The sequence below is a fragment of the Pyrus communis genome, chromosome 15, assembly GCF_041283825.1.
Source record: "Pyrus communis isolate YQ-2024b chromosome 15, ASM4128382v1, whole genome shotgun sequence".
Classification (NCBI taxonomy): Eukaryota; Viridiplantae; Streptophyta; class Magnoliopsida; order Rosales; family Rosaceae; genus Pyrus; species Pyrus communis.
The window spans coordinates 15,925,121-15,944,773 of record NC_142579.1 but is presented as its reverse complement, the minus strand read 5'-3'; the positions used below and the strand labels follow the sequence as shown (position 1 = coordinate 15,944,773).

Sequence of the window (19,653 nt, the reverse complement as noted above, 5' to 3'; positions counted from 1 at the left end):
TAAGAGTTTATTCATACTTTCATTAAGTATAACATAAGATTTTGTGGTATCCACTAGTGTAAATATTTTAAATTGAAGATTGAATTCATTCATTGTATTTATATAGGGTCAAGGAGTGTAGCTGTAAAAAATCATCAAAATCGGAGTTAAAATAACCGTTAAATCGTGATTTTTCTTTGATAACCATCGAAATGTTTTATCCTGTTACTTGATCTCTGAATGTTTGTTTTTTGCAATTTTTGGCGTATGCGATCTCAAAGTATATACAAACATTTTTTTATGGTTGGACGTTGAAACTAGTTTCATAGAATGCGTATCCCATCAAAACAATAGATTTACTAACACTTAAGAATTTATTCATACTTTCATTAAGTATAATATAAGATTTTGTGGTATTCACTAGTATAAATATTTTAAATTGAAGATCGAATTCATGCATTGTATTCATATAGGGTCAAGGAGTGTAGTTGTAAAAAATCATCAAAATCGGAGTTAAAATAACCGTTAAATCATGATTTTTCGTTGATAACCATCGAAATGTTTTATCCTGTTACTTGATCTCTGAATGTTTGTTTTTTGCAATTTTTGGCATATGCGATCTCGAAGTATATACAAACATTTTTATGGTTGGATCGTTGAAACTAGTTTCATAGAATGCGTATCCCATCAAAACAATAGATTTACTAACACTTAAGAATTTATTCATACTTTCATTAAGTATAACATAAGATTTTGTGGTATCCACTAGTGTAAATATTTTAAATTGCAGATCGAGTTCATTCATTGTATTCATATAGGGTCAAGGAGTGTATCTGTAAAAAAATCAACAAAATCGAAGTTAAAATAACCGTTAAATCATGATTTTTCATTGATAACCGTCAAAAAGATTTTGTCCCGTTACTTTATCTCTGAATATTTGTTTTTTGCGATTTTTAGCGTATGCGATCTCGAAGCATATAAAAACAAGTTTGACGGTTGGATCATTGAAATTGGTTTCGTAGAATGTGTATCCCATCAAAACGATAGATTCATTAACACTTCAGAGTTTATTCATACTTTCATTAAGTATAACATAAGATTTTGTGGTATCCACTAATGTAAATATTTTAAATTGAAAATCGAGTTCATTCATTGTATTCATATAGGGTCCAGGAGTGTAGCTGTAAAAAATTATCAAAATTGGAGTTACAATAACCGTTAAATCATGATTTTTCATTTATAATCGTCGAAAAATTTTGTCCCGTAACTTGATCTTTAAATGTTTGTTTTTTGCAATTTTTGGCATATGCAATTTCGAAGTATATACAAACATGTTTGGCGGTTGCATAGTTGAAACTAGTTTTGTAGAATGCATATCCCATCAAAACAATAGATTCACTAACACTTAAGAGTTTATTCATACTTTCATTAAGTATAACATAAGATTTTGTGGTATCCACTAGTGTAAATATTTTAAATTGAAGATCGAATTCATTCATTGTATTCATATAGGGTCAAGGAGTGTAGCGGTAAAAAATCATCAAAATCGAAGTTAAAATAACTGTTAAATCGTGATTTTTCGTTGATAAATGTCGAAAAGTTTTGTCCCGTTACTTGATCGTTGAATGTTTGTTTTTTGCGATTTTTAGCGCATGCGATCTTGAAGCATATACAAACAAGTTTGACGGTTGGATCTTTGAAATTAGTTTCGTAGAATGTGTATCCCATCAAAACAATAGATTCACTAACACTCAAGAATTTATTTATACTTTCATTAAGTATAACATAAAATTTTGTGGTATCCACTAATGTAAATATTTTAAATTGAAGATCGAATTTATTCATTGTATTCATATAGGGTCAAGGAGTGTAGCTGTAAAAAATCATCAAAATCGGAGTTAAAATAACCGTTAAATTGTGATTTTTTGTTGATAACCGTCAAAAAGTTTTGTTCCGTTTCTTGATGTCTGAATGTTTGTTTTTTGCAATTTTTGGCGTATGCGATCTTGAAATATATACAAACATGTTTGACGGTTAGATCGTTGAAATTAGTTTCATAGAATGCGTATCCCATTAAATCAATAGATTCACTAACACTTAAGAGTTTATTCATACTTTCATTAAGTATAACATAAGATTTTGTGGTATCCACTAGTGTAAATATTTTAAATTGAAGATTGAGTTTATTTATTGTATTCATATACAAACAAGTTTGACAGTTGGATCGTTGAAATTAATTTCGTAGAGTTCGTATCCCATCAAGTTCAATAGTATATATATGTATGTATATATATATATATATATATATTTATTAAGTAGATTTAAATTTATTTATTTTATACATATAATACTTAAGAAATTGAATGGTATGTACATTTAAGCCAATCCAATGATCACCAATTTTAATATTTAATTTAATATATATATAATTATTATAGTTTTTAGCGGTATAAAATTTTTAAATTAATATATATATAATTATTATAGTAGTTTTTTAGGGTTATAAAATTATTAAATTAATATTTTTCTTATCGTATATCGTGTTACCTACATCTATACCCGAACCATCCCGTTATCTTAACAGGTGTTTATCGGGGTGTTATCCGATAACGACCCGATTCGTTATCGTGTTGACCCAAACACCTATTAATTTCGTTATCGTGTTGACCTAAATACCTGTTAATTTCGTATCGTGTCATGTCGAGTTATTGAATCGTGTCAAGAATTGTCAGGCCTAATCAAGCATTACATTCTCAGCAAGAGCATTGAAATAAAAATTTAGATGGATAATTAGCTTAAAATAAAAAGAAGAAAGAATCGACAGCGGAAAATTGAGAGTAAATGGGGAAAAGTAAATGGGGAAAACTATTTGTTCAAGATGATGGCCAGGCCAACGCCGCCTCTGCCTCTTCAATAAATTCTTAATCCAACTCCTTGCTTTGCTTAAGCCCCGTTGAAATCTCTCTCTCTCTCTCTCTCTCTCTCTCTCTCTCTGTGTTTTCTTTCTAGATACTCCGCAAACATGTCTGGGGAAGAGGAAGAAAACGCCGCCGAGCTTAAAATCGGAGACGGTAGCTTTCTCCCGCTCCCTCTTGTTCTCTCTCTATGTATATATATCTATATATGTATGTATGTATCGCGTTGGATTAGATTAATTAGAGAAATGGTGGGATTTGGTTTTGTGGTGGGCAGAGTTTTTGAAGGCAAAATGCTTAATGAACTGCGAAGTTTCTTTGATTCTGGAACACAAGTTCGAGCAGCTTCAACAGATGTCTGATGATCCCAGGAACCAAATTTCTCAGTCAGTTTCCCCCTTTCACTCTCTTTAATCTTTAATCCTTAATCTTCAATCTAGCATGATATTAGGTTTCCGATAAGAATGTTGTCTGTTTTACTTCATCTGTTGTTTCTTTTTACCTTACTTTCTCAGAGTATTTGAGAAGTCACTGCAGTATGTGAAGCGCTTCAGCCGTTACAAAAATCCCGACGCTGTTAAACAAGTTCGAGAGTATCCTTCAAATTGTAAAAGATGGAAATTTTATCTTCTTTGTTGTTCATTCGTGGTTATGCTACAACTCTACTACATTTATACATTGCACTTATGTCCCTTGATGCGTTCCTGGGAGTCAGTGATAGAGACTCGAGTTTGCATAATTTTCTAATCAACCCTATGAATCCAAATCAGCCGGATGGCTGCAAGGTTTCCTGTCTTAGGTTCTTGTTAGGATGCAGAATAAGTGTTAGTTATCTGGCCATTGTGCGTCTCGTGTTAAAGAAAGTAAAACCATAGCAATTTGGAGTTCAATCGTTTGTCAACTTCTGTAATTGAATGAAAACGAAGCATTTATTATGCAATCTACAAAAGACTATCTCATGAGTTATGAGATTTCAGCTGATGGGCAATTTAGCTGAGTTATCTGTTGATGAGAGTATTTGTGACCCTTATGGGCCGCGAGTCCAGACGTGTACTGTATCTTTCAGATGCTTAATCGGGTCAATGCTGGCAATTGTCATAGGAATGGTTGTTATGTTAGTTACTTTTGACATGAAAGCAGGATCTTTTTTCTTCAAATTTGTGAATCTTAACCAACATTCAGAATCCTTAGTAGATATCAGCTGACTGAGTTCGAGGTAAGTTCCAATTACCTATAATAAACTCCGGAAAGAGAATTTTCTTTGCATTTTTAACACAAATCTTCTTAATGCTGGAATAATTTCTATTGTGCAGCTCTGTGTTCTTGGCAATCTCTGCCCTGAAACTGTTGAGGAAGCTATTGCTATGGTTCCATCTATAAAGGTATATCCCGCTCATCCAACCTTTGCGAGTGGTGTTTATGAATTTGTCAATATGGATATACGTAATGCTTCGTATGAATGGTACATTGTTTCTCAGAAAATTTTGAAAATTATATGAGTCTTCATTTCTGGAAAATCAAATCGTAAACAATGAATAATCCGTAGTAGTGTTTGCCATAAAATAAAAAATTGACCGTATGGGATAGAATCAGATGATGGGTGAGAAGGGTTCTTTAGCAGGTAACATTCAAGATGTAGGTTCTTCAGTTGAGTTGCCATTGGAGTTGGAGTGAGCAAGTTTAATGTCAGCTAATTTCCAATGAACAAAACTTAATTCAAGTACAGAAAAAGAAATCTCATTGATTTCCTTCTGAAGTCTGTAGGTCATGCCTAAGGTTTATTTGACTCTAATTCGTATCTATTAACGGAGCCTCTCTAATGCAGGCAAAAGGACGGGTTCATGACGATGATGCAATTGATAAAATGTTGAATGACCTGGCGCTAATCAAGAAATTTGAGTAGTGTCTGTCGCTACTTCTGTTCCATATGACTATGAAAGGTGCTGTATTTATGGCAATGCAATTCCGAACTTCTTTTGGTAGCGTATTTTGTAATATTCGGAACTTGACTGCCAAGCAAGCTGTCTTTGAACAGCCACCAACTTCAAACCGTGTGTGTGGATCTTACATGGATGTAGTTGACTGAATATTATGACTAGTATTCGTGGGTGATGATGCCTTTGAGTGATTTGTTCTAAATTATTCTGAGTTTTGTCACAAAGGCTTAATGCCATCCCAATGTGGTTTGAATGCGATGTAGTTTTAAAATTCGGTTAATTGATCGGTCCAATTAGTCAGCTTCTCCTGTCTAATCATATAGAACAAAAGAACCCGGGCATAGCCAAGTTGTCTAACCAATGTATATGCTTTTTGTAACTAAGTTCGAATTCTTCTCAAGAAGTTTCAAGTCACCAAGTTCTAATTCATCTCCATGAAATTTAAATTAGATTTTAGACTAGAATATTGCTCGATTGTTCAGTAAATTGGCAATTTGGCCATTGAATATTATCAGAGTGAAAATTAAGTCTTTAAACTATTTTTCGGGAAAAAACATAAATTCATAAACTTGATTAAAACTACAAGTTCCTTCCCTGCTGCCCCACCCATTGTGAGTGGGTAGCAAACAAACACATAAGTTTCATCAAATTGTCAAGTGACAAACTTTACAAGTTAATACCGTTATTTTTTTGCTTATAAGCCCTTAATATTACATATAAATTGTGAATCTAATTGCCATTTTACCCCCCAAATGTTGACTCCATCGACTATTTTTTTTCAAAATAGTTTCCTTAAACCCATTAGAAATTGTCAGTCCACTCTAAAGCATGTCACATGTCAGTCACGCGACTTAAATAGTATGTCACATGTCAGTTGCGCGACTTAAATTGATGAATTATCCTTGCCAACCTGCCTACCCATCTTACGGCCTAGCTTCAAGTGAAGCCGAGTTGGGTGTTTAGAACATCGAACCCGAATCCTGTCACATGGACTCTCCAAGTATATACGCTATAGGATCATATTCCATTTGTACACAAATCCTATAGACAATTGAAACACCGTGTGCGTGCGGCAAGATTTTACTAGTAACTATTTGCGTTCTCTCAGCAGAAAAATTGTGGCAAATACTAAAATATCAACCTAATGCATCATACACTCAGAAACGGGAAAACTTAATTGTTCTCTAGCAAGCAAACCATGTATGCATCACATCTCACCAGTCTCGGTAGCCTGTTTCGAATGGCCAATGAGACTTCCTTAAGCATAACCGGGGACAAATTTGAAATTCTTCAAGCTTTGCCAGAAGGTCCAGAACAAGAGCTCTTCCGTGTCAGTGCCACATAGCAGCAACCATCAATAACCAAGAGACAACGCCTTTAATATTCCCTTATATGTATGTATAAGAACCATGAAGAGGCTACATCTACTGCACCGATTCATGACAAATAACCATGTTCAGCTAGCCCATTAAAAGATTTCTCGACTTGTAACACAACAGCTTCCTCTATCACAAGCCAGTTCCCATACTTGGACGTTCCTTGACCATGTTGACAGCAGCTCTGCAAAATATCAAATTGTTTCTGCATAAAACTAAAGGGCACCTACGTAATAAGAGACCAAATAGCAAATACTTGACTTACCTTGGAACAAGTGTATACCATAAGTGTCATCCAGTTCCAGTTCTCCAGTGACTGCCTCTGACAATCATCAGCTGCTTCTTGTAGAAAATATAATAATGGGGGCATTAGTTGCATCTCGTACTTCCTTGATCCACCACATAGACTACATCTCCCCGGATCTCCTTCAGCTGATGTAGCCAGGAGTGGCTTTCCACCATATGAATATCTGAGTACACAAGATAGCATAAGAAATGAAAAAAGACAAACGCGGAGTTGAAAAATAGATATCATTCCTCAGTTCCAAGTATAACGGTGATAATTGCTAGGCCAATTTTGAAAGACATGAAAGATGCCAAAGCCTCAGACAAGCTTCCCATCAACTTCACACTCAGTTTCTAATTTAAGGTCGAATATAAGCTTAACAAGCATTACTTTCCAAAGGGAAAGTGAAAAAGGAAAAAGCTCTAATCACATGTGGTCGCAAGGTTTTGAAATCACACATTATCACATGGAAATTGAAACAAAATTATGTCCAGGTACGCTAGTAAGTAACTCCTCATTGGTTAGCCCTAAAAGAAAAGATTTTAAAAAGGGAAAATTAGAGATACAACTCATATGCTTTCGTCTACAAGACACTTCATCCTTATGGTTCAAATCAGAGAGAGAGATGAAAAAATTATGGTAAATTGGTCATCTGAGATATGCAATTACATGAAATTATTTCGGGAAAAGATCATATGACCAATTGACCACATCATAGAGCCATAGCCTTTCAAGACCTATATGAGATTAGTAATGAGTTGCAACAAATAGACCTTGAAGAAATTCACGACTAAGCATGCGAAGATGGGATTTTCAAGGGAACGTTACCAATACATGAAAGAGTGGGCTCTTCATATCATACAGCCATCTCAGCATAGTGTGTAGCCAGACATTGGTTCACATTGTTGCAACACCACAGATGGAAATACCAACAGGGATGGAGTGTGGCATGCTCACATGGCCATGGGTGACGGTGTGTGGCATGGTCATATATAGCTATTCAAACAAAACAACTTTTCCCCAAGGGGTTGGAGTAAGCGGCACTCTTTCCTAGTTTTCCCACTTCCCCACAAAAATTAAATAAATAAATTGGTGGAGTTGATATATGTGTGTTGCTCTGCAATATTATGTTAAATAAACCCGAGTGATTTTCATGTGCTTCTGCATCATAGTGAGCCTCGCATTGGTATTGACCACCAAACGCATTGTAGGAGTCTCCACAAATTTTAACTAATTTTGATAACAAGCTACAAATGCAAATGAAGTGCAACTAACTACTCGCATCCTAATTTCCATCTACTTGAACATCCTAAGTTTCATTAATTCAATACCTGAAACATTGTTCTGGGTGTGCATCCAACCGTTTCTTGAACTTAAGGTATGTCCTGTCAGCTGTCAAAGCTTTATCATATTCATAAGCTTCCTCTGCCCACGTTTCATCTTGTCCGTGATCCTCAATATCATTTCCTTCTTTTGCAATGGAAAATGATGAGTAGTTTGAACATAAAGAAGTAAGATCCTTTGAAGATGAGTCTTTTTGAGTGTATACATAAAAACAAGGCACCACTGCACAAGCACATTAAACAAGTTACACCTCAGAAAAAACCTAAAACAACACTGAAATGGCAACCCAGCACATAGATTTTACTGAAAAAGAATGTCATTGAATGGAAGAATTTGAATCAGTTAAGAAAAAGAAATAAGAATTTACAACAAACAATAAATATGTAAATAAGTGAATCACGTTGTACACACACATAAACTTGGTTTTTCAAATTAAGCAGAAGTTTATATGAACAAATGGTTTTTACCCTTATGTATGAAGAGATGATTTTTACCCTTATGTTGCAGTCAAAGTGGGATAGAAACTACAATAATTTATAGGCAAGCTAATTTTGGTTACTTCGTCCCTTAAAAAGAAAAGAACTTATTCATCTCACAATTATTTAATGACATGTTTCGTTCTCCCACATCATTATATTTGTAGCCAACCATCCACTTTGTGCAGTGTTTTTTTTTTTATGGTACCTTTCACACTTAACCACCAAAAAGAGTCTGAACAAAACAACAACGAAGTGGCATATTTTAGCCACAGAGAAAAATGCAACAGCCATAGTACAGTACATGTACAAAGGAGACGAAGCTCATGAAAGCTCATGAAACGGTGGCCAAAAAACACATACAATTATAAAAGCTTGGAAGCCAAGTAAGGGGAAGCTAAGCTGAGATTTATTCTTCTAAAAGACATCCATACCAGGTGTGTCAACGTCTGCCACTCTTTCCAACTGACTTGAAGAAGATGGCTTTGTAGAAGTCTTACTGTGATCATTTCTATGTGGTTTCTTGGCAGTAGAAGCTAATCTCGCAGCATCATTAAATGCTTTACCCAACTCTTCTAGATTTATATCTTCATCATTTTCATCGTCCAAATCCTCCCACCAGCTGGCGTTTGAAACCGGTACTGATGAAGTTGAAGGGACCGCTTCCTGAGAAGAGGTAATTGGTTCCTCCTCCTCATTGTGTAGCTTTTGAACACGCAGCGCTCGCCAGCTGCATGATATAAGATATATCATAAGCAAAAACAACAACGCTTGCACCAACACTACTATATATTGCCGTTAATATCAACTCAGATGCTTTAAAATGACCTAAGAGGAGTGCTCCCACATTTTGGCATTAGACAACCAAAAATAAAAATGACACGCTCTTCAATCTGTATGATTTTACTGGAAATTGGGGCATAAACCTGGAAAATAAACAATTAAAAATCACGGCCCGTATCTTTTCAAAAGATATGTCATAAAACGTAAATTGATTAGTTTCCAAAGTAAAACCTGTGCAACAAGACTTAATCTACTTCGACATGCACTGCACTTAAGCAGATCAGGCGTGACGGGCTTCTCAGGGAGAGGCCAGTCCTGTTACAAAGAAAATGAAAGGGGATCAAAAACCCAACACTCATATACTGGAAGAAAACATGAGAAGATGAGCAGCAGTTCCTCACAGGTAATCCGCCAATCTTTGTAGTATAATGATCAGACGTTTCACGAAAATCATCAGCCCAGGGTCCCGGCATGCCTAGTAGGACTTCAGCCATCACCCGAGCTACAAGAAAAACAACAGCGGCCGGCCATGGTCATTAGTCATTGTAGGTAACACAAATTAAGCAAAGAGCTGAAAACACAAATTCCAACACATACATCTAAATAAACAAAATAAGTAAAATCAATAAGTCGGGAAGATGATTCTATATATGACCAATATAAACGAAAAAACAATCGATTTGAGGTTCTCAAGTGCAACTTAAAACAATTTGTTTGAGAAGCAAAGCACAAACAAAAGAATGTCATATGCTTCGCAACACTCCATTTATCCTTGGAATTTTTGTGAATTTATTTAGTGCTGTCCTGACAATAACCTTGTTGGGTAAAAAGAATTTGTCAAAGTTTCGGCACACTACCCTTTGTTTTTAAGAGCAAAAAGTCTCTGATTCGCATAATTGAAGAATTAAACAAACAAGAATTAAACGAACAAGTAGTTACCTTACCAGAGGACACCGGCGGCGACAATGGTTGATGCCCGATGAGGAGTGAGAGAGGCTGCGCTGCGGACTATCTGGATGGGCTATAATTTACCTACACTGATACGGCCCGCCCAATCCCCGCCCTAGTTTAATTTAGCAACACCCCCAACTTTTCGTTTGATTATTTTATACTAGCATATGGGCACACAAAGTGTGTGAAAAAAAATTTTATTTTTGTTTCTGAAATAGAAGGAGAGAGGAAGAGAGTAGTAGAGAATGTGGGAGTGAGAAGTTTTTTTTTTTTTTTTTTTTTTTTTTAATTAAAGATATGTTAGGATTACATGTATGTAAGGTTTTGAAGAAAAAAATAGTAAAATTTGGTTGTGAAAATACATTTATACCCTATATTTCTTATTCATGTTATGTTTTAAGTAGAGGGTTAATCTGGTAATTTCATAGGATTTTGACTAACAATAAGTGTTTTATTAATTAGTAGAGATTAGTAGAGATAACACCATCTCCTTTCATCTTTTCGATTTTACAGCAATGTTTTAATTAAAATTGTTGAAAATGTTGTGAAATATATGATTGTACGAGGAAGCAAATCAAAATAAATTTTGATGACAACCATTGAAAGTTTTGGATGAAAAAAGTTTAAGGGAGGTGAAAAGTTTTCATTATGCATGTAAAGTTACATCGGATCAAAACCTTTATATATAGAGGTATGTTTATATTCTCAATACAACAAGAAGATCAAAAGTGAACTCCCCACTCTTTACCTGCATCCATTGTCTGATACAGTTACGAAAATATACAATGTGATATATTGCTCCTATTCCACTTCGATTTTTAGCAAAGGTTATCTCTCTCTTACTTTTGCCTATTTATAACACATTATCAGTTTGACTCTCTAACCCTAACTAGTTTTCATTTCCTTTGCCAAAAAATGTTTCCCCCAAGGATCTTTGTGTTTCTTTTCCTTCTCTAACTTTTGTGATCCCTCAATTTAATATTTACATTCTTCTTCTTTTTTCTTATTTGGTGTAGCTCCTGTTTGCTAATTATTGCCCAATCCAATTCCAGTATAGGCAAGCCTCGTTTGATAGAGAGAATTGGCTTGGATAAGACTGTTCACTACATTACACGTAGAAATGAATGAGAAAATCCTTATTCTGTTCAAGTTGAAGGTTATTGCTTCTGTTGAGAGTACAATCTTTGTTCTATCCTTCCACTTTCACTAGGTAAGTATTGTATTCTTGAGTCCTAAAATAAGGAACAGGGATTTCTGTTGCACCGTAATTGCATCTTTTTGCCATTACTGAACATAGCGCTCGAGCTTCGTGTACAAGGATTTCTGTTGCACCGTAATTGTTTCGAAACAAACCTGTAAACGTAATCCTGTTAATAATAATGTTTACTGTTATATACATACACTGGGAAAGCCCGCTTCATCTCTAAAATTAGCTTGACAATAATGAACAATGTTCGATGATGCTCCGAGGTTTCACTTAATTCCATCTCTTGGCATTCTTTGTTCCTTTTGATTTGGCCTTTGCTTGCTGAAATGCCTGCATCTTTTGCTTCTTCCGAGCTTCCTTCTCAGCCTGCAGTGGAAAACGAGTGGATTAAGCGACGGCTCAGATTGCTGCACTAAAACACTTCAATTTCTCAGGTTTCATCATGGAAGGATGCTTACCTTAGACATCTTTGACTTTGCCTTCACTTTAGGAGCCTTTTCTTCGATCTCGGCCTCACGCTCAAGCTCTCTTTCTCTAGCATCAAGATTCTTCTCTAGATAATACTGCGCGTCATAAAACCTCATGGTCAGAATCACTGATCAAATAAGCAACTGGATAACTGATTTAATTTTTTTAATGAACCCTTGACTCTACAAATGTGATCACGACTGCTAATGTTATGGGCACTAACTTTTCTGTCTTCTGAAATTGCGAATGAAAGATGGGATTAAGTGAAAGGATCCCTTGTTTCCACATGATAACATGTTCTATAACCATCCTACAACCCGGGAGTCATCAATTTGTTGGTTATACAAACTTAAAATATTTCCTGAATCATCATTTGGTTAAGGGTCAGCTCGAGATAATGAGATAATTTTAAATCTAGCTCATTTTCTTTTTTCGAAACTATTAAATGAAACCAGAATAATCCAAACACTACACTTTTAAGCCAATACATAGAGGATCAAGAAAGTGCTTACATTGTAATCTCCTGCATAATTTTGCAACTTGCAATCTTTAACTTCCACTACTCTATTAACTATTTGCTTTATGAAGTATCGATCATGAGAAACTGTGATGACAGTGCCCTTGTACTCTGTTATTGCCTCCTGAAAGAAACAATTAGGGACAATATTATAGGTAAGGGAAGCCGAAGTAATGCAAAATACTCATTGCATAGAATGGAAGGAAAAATGTGAGAGACTTACCTCAAGCATCTCTTTTGAAGGAATATCCAAGTGATTTGTTGGTTCATCCAGAACTAGCAGAGTTGACGGCTTTACCATGAACTTGCAAAAGGCAAGGCGTGCCTAACAAAAGTGAAAGACAAACTGTTAAAATCCTCACCTCACCTCACCTTGACATGTGTAAGTCCACGTATTATGTAGGCTTCTCAACATGGAACGAATGATAAACAAAAACAAATTCAGACCTTCACACGCATTATAGCCAATACCTCACTGGAAGGAAAAGATATAAAGGAAGCACAAAATACATGTACAAAGAACTGACAAAATTCATTTGCAAGCCTATTAAATTTACCTTCTCGCCACCACTCAACAGGGAAACCTTTCTGTCAAGCATATCAGATTTGAAATTACAACGCCCAAGGAGACCCTTTATATCATCAAGTCTCCAGTCCTCTGCAGCTTCTTCTACTGTCTCAAGCACTGTCTTATTTAAATCAAGTGCCTCGGCCTAAAAAGACATGGATATAGGTCAAATGCAGAAAAAGAAAAAAAAAGTTCTGAGAAACAGAAATAAAAATTTATGTGACGAAACCTAGAATTGCCGTGGTATTCCTTAAATCAAAGGAAACACTAACACACCTGATTTTGCTCAAAATAGTTTGGTAGGACATTATGCTCCCCAATCTCAACTTCTCCTGCTATTGGCTTTTGTAAACCCATTATTAGTTTCAGCAACGTACTCTTTCCACATCCATTTGGGCCAATAATGGCAATTTTCTCCCCCCTTTCAATCGTAAGATTTGCCCTGTTAAATAGGACCTGGTACAAAACACGGATTGATGTAATATATACAATTTGTCTTATTTCTCTTCAACAAAAAATAAAATTTGCAGGTGAAGAGTTTAAAGTAGCCCTTCTTATTATTAGCAACGTATGTCCACCCACCTTATCCCCAAAGCCAAATTCCAGATTCTTAATCGTTGCAACAAATCTTCCACTTCGTCCCCGCTCAGGAAACCTGATCTTCATTTGTTTCCTCTGGAACGGCCTTTCAACTAGATCGTCTTCCTGAAGTTTCTCCAGCTTCTGTTTTTGAGAAATAAAAGAATGTAAGATAAGTGGGAAGTGATGTGATTAAATACCACCATAGAGAGCAATACATAGAATGACAAAATAAAATAATTATAATCATCAAACAGATATATCCACCAATCATATCTGTTTTACATTTCTATTGAGTATCATAACAAGCATTAATAGGTATAGAAATTTAAATTACAAGAATTTATGCAACATTTAGTTTGTTTGGCTCAAAAATGTATAAGTGCAGTTTGGCAAGAACCATTGAATGAGACAGACTACAAGCCTACTGACAAAAAAGTCAGTGAAACGATTTGTTTTTGGAAAGAATATTTCTCACCACTCTTAAATTTTCGTGACTGAAAAGAAAAGGTTTAAAGCAATTAAGTTGCATTTTGTTAAATTGAGAAAATGAAGCAACAAATTCCAACCGTAACTGACTGTTCAGGTTAGATGGGTTTATTTAGTTCCTTTTAGAATTGCACAGCACAAATTTCTAGTCCAGTAAACCTCAGTTTACCTTTTCAGCAGAAGAAGCACGGCCAGAATTAGCTCCAGCTCCCAGCCTGTGTATCAAGTCTTTTGTCTGCTCGATTTCCTTCTGTTGCTTCTCCCAAGCAGCATTTTGGGTTTCAATCCATGCCGCCTTTGCCAGAATATACTGAGAGTAATTTCCCTCGTATGTCCTGGAGACACCCATATCTGTTTCCACTATTTTTGTACATAACTGATCTAGAAATGCTCTGTCATGAGATATTATAACCATTGGCACATCTTGCCGATTCAGATAATCCTCGAGCCACTCAATTGTGTCAAGGTCAAGGTGATTTGTAGGCTCATCCAAGAGTAGTAAATCTGGATCCTGAAGATAAAAAAACATCGCGCCATGAACAACAACTAAACCAATTCATATTCTAAGATACATTAAACGTGATACGCCTATTGGCAGAAAACAAATGTTCTGTGAAAAACAAATGCTAAATGTTGTATGAAACAAATATTTGTTGGGGACAGCATCTCGCTATACAGAAATTCAAGTTCGCAATTTTCCCTGCATACAATTTTTCATCGCACCATTTGCGGTAATAAAACATTGTTGCATACGTCAAGCAATAATAAATGTTATAATTCAGTTTTCTACATCGCCAACAGAGATAACCCAAAACAAAATGTACGATATTGGTAGGATATATGTTAATATACCTGAAGTAAAATCTTCCCAAGCGACATCCTCATCTGCCAACCACTGCTAAAGGATGCCACCAATCTATCAGTATCCTCTGGAGCAAAACCGAGTTCCGGCATCAGCTTATTAATCTTTGAATCCACCATATCCAAGTCAGCCGCCTGCGCCCGATTCTGAAGCTTATCGAACTCATCCAAAAGCCTTCCCATCAACTCCAAATCGTTAACGGAACTCTCCAACGCCTTTTGCACCTGCTCCAACTTCCCAGCCACTTCCATTTCCTCTTTAAACGCACTCATAAACTCCTCCTTGACCGTCCTACTCAACGAAACCTCGAATTCCTGGCTCAAAAACGCGATCTTCATGTTGGGTTTCGCCTTTATGACATTGCCGGAATCGGGTTCTTCTAAACCGGCGATAATTCTCATTTGGGTAGTTTTTCCTGCTCCATTTACACCCACCAATCCAACCTTATCTCCCCTTTTGACTTCCCAAGTGACATCTTTCAACACCGTGACGCCCTTGTAGCTCTTTCGGACATTTTCGAGCTTCACACCAGAAGAAATACTGGAAGCCCCGGAATTATTCGAATTCCTTTTACCACGTCTGTTCTGAGATTCGTTCTTGGAATTATCCGAGAACAAAGACTCGACATCGTCGTCACTGGCGGTGGTTTCGGCGACGGATGTTTCAAGAGCCACCGCCGATAAGGGGGTTGCAAATTTAGGAATTGGGGTTGTGGATTTCTGTAGATGACTAGTGGTTTTGATGGAGTTAGTGTTGTTGCTATCTCTAAGTGATTGAGAAGCTATCCGATTAGAAAGGGAGCGGAGCCGGGGAGGGAGAACGGTGGCGCGAGCGTCGAAAGGGGATGAGCCGCTGATGAAGGCGGAGCGGAGGTGGAGGCGGTGGAGCTTAGAGCTCAATTCCATGGTTGGTTTTGGTGGGTAGAGTCTCTCTCGGTTTGCTGCAAGTCTCAGACTCAGACCATGAATTATAACAAGATAGAAAAATGAAATTTGTGGCGTTTTAAATGCCCGTACAATGAAATTCATACTTCCTCCATTCCCTTCTCTTGTGTTGAGTGGTCAGGAATTTTACCCGTGTCACTTTTTTGTGTGAAATATACTTCTACGCAGAACAAATGATGGCGAATGATGCTATAGAAATTAAATTTGTAATCAAAATTTTATAAATTAAATGAAATAAAAATTGACGGTTGAATTATTACTCAAGCATTGATAAACGTATTTACTTTCTATCCGTAACATACTATTTATTTTATAAATTTTATCTGGAAATTTAATCTCACCGCCATTGTCATTTGTATGAAACACAACCACCCATCTCGTTGTTTTCTACAATGTCGTTTGTTCTTTCGTTTGTGGTAGCAAGTGTAGATTTTGTATTGTGGACCCATAAAAAGTAAGAAGTCAAGAAAAACAAACATGAGAAATACTGGAGCCGCATAAAAATTGAACATAACGATAACGCGCGCGGCTGCAACAGAAAGTTTTGAGTGGTACACAATTACACATTCCGCAAGGGCAGATTCTTCAGAGAAATTGATAGCCTCCCATCCTATCATCTAAGGCCACCTGTAAATCATGTGAGGATTGCCCTCAAAACACGTCGTTATTCTACTACTAAAATTGAATTTTAGAAAATTCTTAATTGATACAAACATTTTTATGCAATTTTGTTATTTTATTTCTTTACATCTACTTGATTAATTTCTATTTATTATAATAATTTAAGTTATTTTCGTTTTATTGTAGGTTCAATTGATAAAGTTGACAATTAGAGTTTTTTTTTTTTTTTTTTTTTTAACAAATAATAGATTTTGTTAGACTAGATGTTAGATTAATTACCAATGAGGTTCGAACCTACGCCATATTGTAAGGGCTCAACATCTTTTCACCATTATGTTAAAGGGTCACTTGTGACAATTAGAGATCAAATCGAGCAATTTGGAGCAGTTTTAAACTTGGACTGGATAGCGTGCGTGGATAGCATATGGGTTGGACGTTTTTGGTGTTTTAGGTGTTAAACGTGTGCTAAATTCTGGAGAAATTATAGTTGAGGCTAGGAAGCAAGGAATTGCACAAGAAAGAGGAATCCTAGTTGGACTGAAACATTATCTTATCCTATCTTATCATATCTTATCTCCGGTTGCAATGAAGAATCATAATCACATTCCAACACTCAAAACGCTTAATCCTTTCATCCATTAAAGTTTCTAGAGTTTTTTGAGTTTTTTCTCTCTTTGTTTTGAGTTTCAATGTTTATTTTAGATTTCTTTTCAGTTATGATGAACATATGTAACTAATTTTCTTTTTAGCTAGAGGTGAATTCGAAGCCATGATCATATATTTTATATAAATTGATTACATCTAGTTATTGTTTCATAAAACATAAATGTGATTTACTTATCTGCCTTAAAGAGAACTTATTCTTGTATGTTTATTAATGATGCATACTTAGTTTGCATGCAGGAATTTAATGCTAGAACATAAGGGAATTTCACCTGATCATTATAAACTTATATTTGTAAGTAGTAAAAGTCATTAGTCATGATTGAGTTACGTAAATTCTTGACAGGAGTATCATGCATTTCATAGTTACGAATACTTCGTCAATGCTTGTGATTTTCACAGAACTTGATGATCTTCGAGATGTATCTCTGTCATGCTTTTCATAGTTAGGGAACTTCAGAAGAATAATTTAGTTCCGTTGCTGAGTCCAATTCAATGAACTTAGGAAAATATGTGAGTTAATTAGTGCTGCTCACGATTAGTTTGCAGCATTATCATTCATGGTTTATAGAAATAACAACTAGAAATCGATTTGTATGCATATGTTTTATGTGTGTAGAAGAATCCTTTAACTATCATTTCATTCACATTTCATTCACAACTTAATTTATTTGTTGCCAATTACTTTGTTTTAATTAAATTCGTCCAAAATCCCCCAATCACTGTTTTGTTATCAGTTTAATTAGTTTTTAGGTTTATAAGTTTAATTTGTGTTAATTAACACTCCTTATAATTCTTGGAATAGAACAATCCTTACTTACTCATACTACAATCGCATAATCTATACAAAGTTTAATTTGTGTGTTAATTTCTACCACATCATCAATGTCATTTTTTATATTTAAAATTCAATTTTAGAAAATTCTTAATGCCTCTTTTATTTATTTATTTATAATTTTCCTTTTTCTTGTCCGAGTCTTATCAATGAAATTGGAAGTGGGGGGATTTTTTTTTGGGTCGGAAAGTAACATTCATTAAGCATAAGAAAGGGTTCACGAGGCCGTCCAAAGGAAAGCAAAGCAACCAATAACACATTTGGAAATTCATCTTCACAAAAGCTCAGCCCAATAAGCAAACAAACAAAAACTAAAACTTTAATTCCTATCCTCCAAAAATGCAAAACACAACCGTCGCGGCGGCCACTACAACCTTGCCAGCAGCCACTAAGGCACCAACACTAGAGAAAACAATCTAGTGGTGAGTTCAATCAAGACATTGCAACACAAAAATTACAAGCCCGCAACCAAAAAGCACACCACAACCAGATTTTGTTATCGGAAACGCCGAACCAATAGACAGCCATCGGATCCAAATCATGTTCACCAACTCCTGCAAATATAATCAAACACAGTAGCAAATGGAGGGTGAGCTAAAGGGGTATGTAAAATCCCTTTACTTTAGCCGAAGCCACAAAAAGCTTGCCCTTGAGAGAATTCCAACATACCAATGGGTGGAGGGTCACTAAGGAAGGAAAATGGATATGGCATCCATTTCAGTCGAAGCTCACAAATCCGAGCAGACATTGGGCTAGGGACGGATTATGAGGAAGGAAGAGGGAAGGGGTGGGGGAGATGAAGGCTTGGGTATGAAAAGGCAATGTAAGAGGAGAGAGGGTGAGTCAGAGAAGCGGCGATGAACACCGAGGACGCATCACACCGACTCTGAAAATGGCGAGCCGAGGAGACAATTGAGGGTGAGCAGGGGAAGGTGGGAGCTTTCTAGAGAGGAGGGGGTAGAGGAAGGGAAGGGGGGCAGTTGGACTTCCCATGTGGGCACTGGGCAGTGCCGCCTGCTTCGGTCATTTGACCAACACATATATCATTTGTTCTCCACTCTCCATGGCAAGAAAGGAGAGACGATTACAAATCTCAATTCAGAGAATTGGCATCAACAGTCATAGGTACCGTCTTCACAATTACACTTGACCCGTGGGATCACAAATCTCAAATCAGAGAATTCGCATTGGCAGTCAAGGGTGTTACCATCTTCACAATTACAGGCGATCCACGGATCAAACCCTCCTCATTAGGCTCGGCAGAGCTTTAAAAAGGCCATCAATGGGGGCTAAAGTATAGTAATATATATGAAGCCTTCAATTACCTCGTGCAATTTTTTACCTTCCTCCCATGAAGCCTATCAATTGGTCCCTGAGGAGGTATCACCAATACTGAGGTCCACGGAACTTTGTTTCGCTCATGGGTATTACGATGATGTTAATGGTTTCAATCGATGAAGATAAAACCACATGACCAGCTCCAAGCTCCAAGCTCTATACCCACGGTGACACGACCAACAAATATACTAGAAACATTCACTTGAAACAGATCACAAATCCTAATTCAAAACTCTAAAGGATTAAACAATACATAAATTAGTCTACCGTTAGAAAATGGTTCCAGTTTTATAACACATTGGTCAAAAACTAATTTTCAATTCAATGAAAAACCATTAACAAGTCAGAGTCTCATATCAAAAAACTGCTATTCAAGTATTAGAATTTCAGTCAGTAACTCTCAAGGTGACTCGGTTCCAAAGAAAACATAGCTTCCAGAAAAACTTCATCACAAACGCATCCTTCTTAGTTTAACCATTCTTCAGAAACTGGGATATCAAAATTTCATGAAAATT

The 19,653-nt window shown here is 36.1% G+C and overlaps 3 protein-coding genes and 1 long non-coding RNA gene across 8 annotated transcripts; 1 reads left to right on the top strand and 3 right to left on the bottom strand.

The window, feature by feature from the left end:
- Positions 1-2,812: 2,812 nt before the first annotated feature.
- LOC137745784 (DNA-directed RNA polymerase II subunit 4) lies at positions 2,813-5,036 on the top strand. The gene is made up of 6 exons (XM_068485800.2): positions 2,813-3,050; positions 3,172-3,280; positions 3,410-3,487; positions 4,077-4,110; positions 4,208-4,276; positions 4,720-5,036. Exons 1-6 carry the CDS (start codon positions 3,002-3,004, stop codon positions 4,795-4,797), a joined length of 417 nt encoding a protein of 138 aa, XP_068341901.1. The 5' UTR covers positions 2,813-3,001; the 3' UTR covers positions 4,798-5,036.
- Positions 5,037-5,909: 873 nt separating this feature from the next.
- Positions 5,910-10,206, bottom strand: LOC137745769 (programmed cell death 2 C-terminal domain-containing protein). 5 transcript variants are annotated; one of them, XM_068485781.2, is made up of 8 exons: positions 10,041-10,206; positions 9,498-9,598; positions 9,328-9,411; positions 9,142-9,239; positions 8,748-9,043; positions 7,825-8,059; positions 6,473-6,677; positions 5,910-6,391 (listed from the first exon to the last, which is right to left on the bottom strand). In XM_068485781.2, exons 2-8 carry the CDS (start codon positions 9,588-9,590, stop codon positions 6,269-6,271), a joined length of 1,134 nt encoding a protein of 377 aa, XP_068341882.2. In that variant the 5' UTR covers positions 9,591-9,598; positions 10,041-10,206; the 3' UTR covers positions 5,910-6,268. The 5 variants fall into 5 exon arrangements, with proteins under 5 accessions (XP_068341882.2, XP_068341890.2, XP_088542180.1 ...); XM_068485789.2 differs by having other exon boundaries at positions 10,036-10,186; XM_088686054.1 differs by lacking the exon at positions 10,041-10,206 and adding an exon at positions 9,954-10,029.
- A 1,181-nt stretch (positions 10,207-11,387) lies between these two features.
- ABCF5 (general control non-repressible 5) lies at positions 11,388-15,826 on the bottom strand. The gene is made up of 9 exons (XM_068475456.2): positions 14,728-15,826; positions 14,045-14,386; positions 13,390-13,530; positions 13,084-13,263; positions 12,797-12,952; positions 12,463-12,564; positions 12,235-12,363; positions 11,713-11,817; positions 11,388-11,620 (listed from the first exon to the last, which is right to left on the bottom strand). The coding sequence occupies exons 1-9, from the start codon at positions 15,763-15,765 to the stop codon at positions 11,525-11,527; spliced, it is 2,289 nt and encodes a 762-aa protein (XP_068331557.2). The 5' UTR covers positions 15,766-15,826; the 3' UTR covers positions 11,388-11,524.
- Positions 15,827-18,035: 2,209 nt separating this feature from the next.
- LOC148690578 (uncharacterized) lies at positions 18,036-19,438 on the bottom strand. Its single transcript, XR_015956552.1, has 2 exons — positions 18,470-19,438; positions 18,036-18,354 (listed from the first exon to the last, which is right to left on the bottom strand). It is a non-coding gene; the product is annotated as an uncharacterized LOC148690578 (long non-coding RNA).
- Positions 19,439-19,653: the final 215 nt, after the last annotated feature.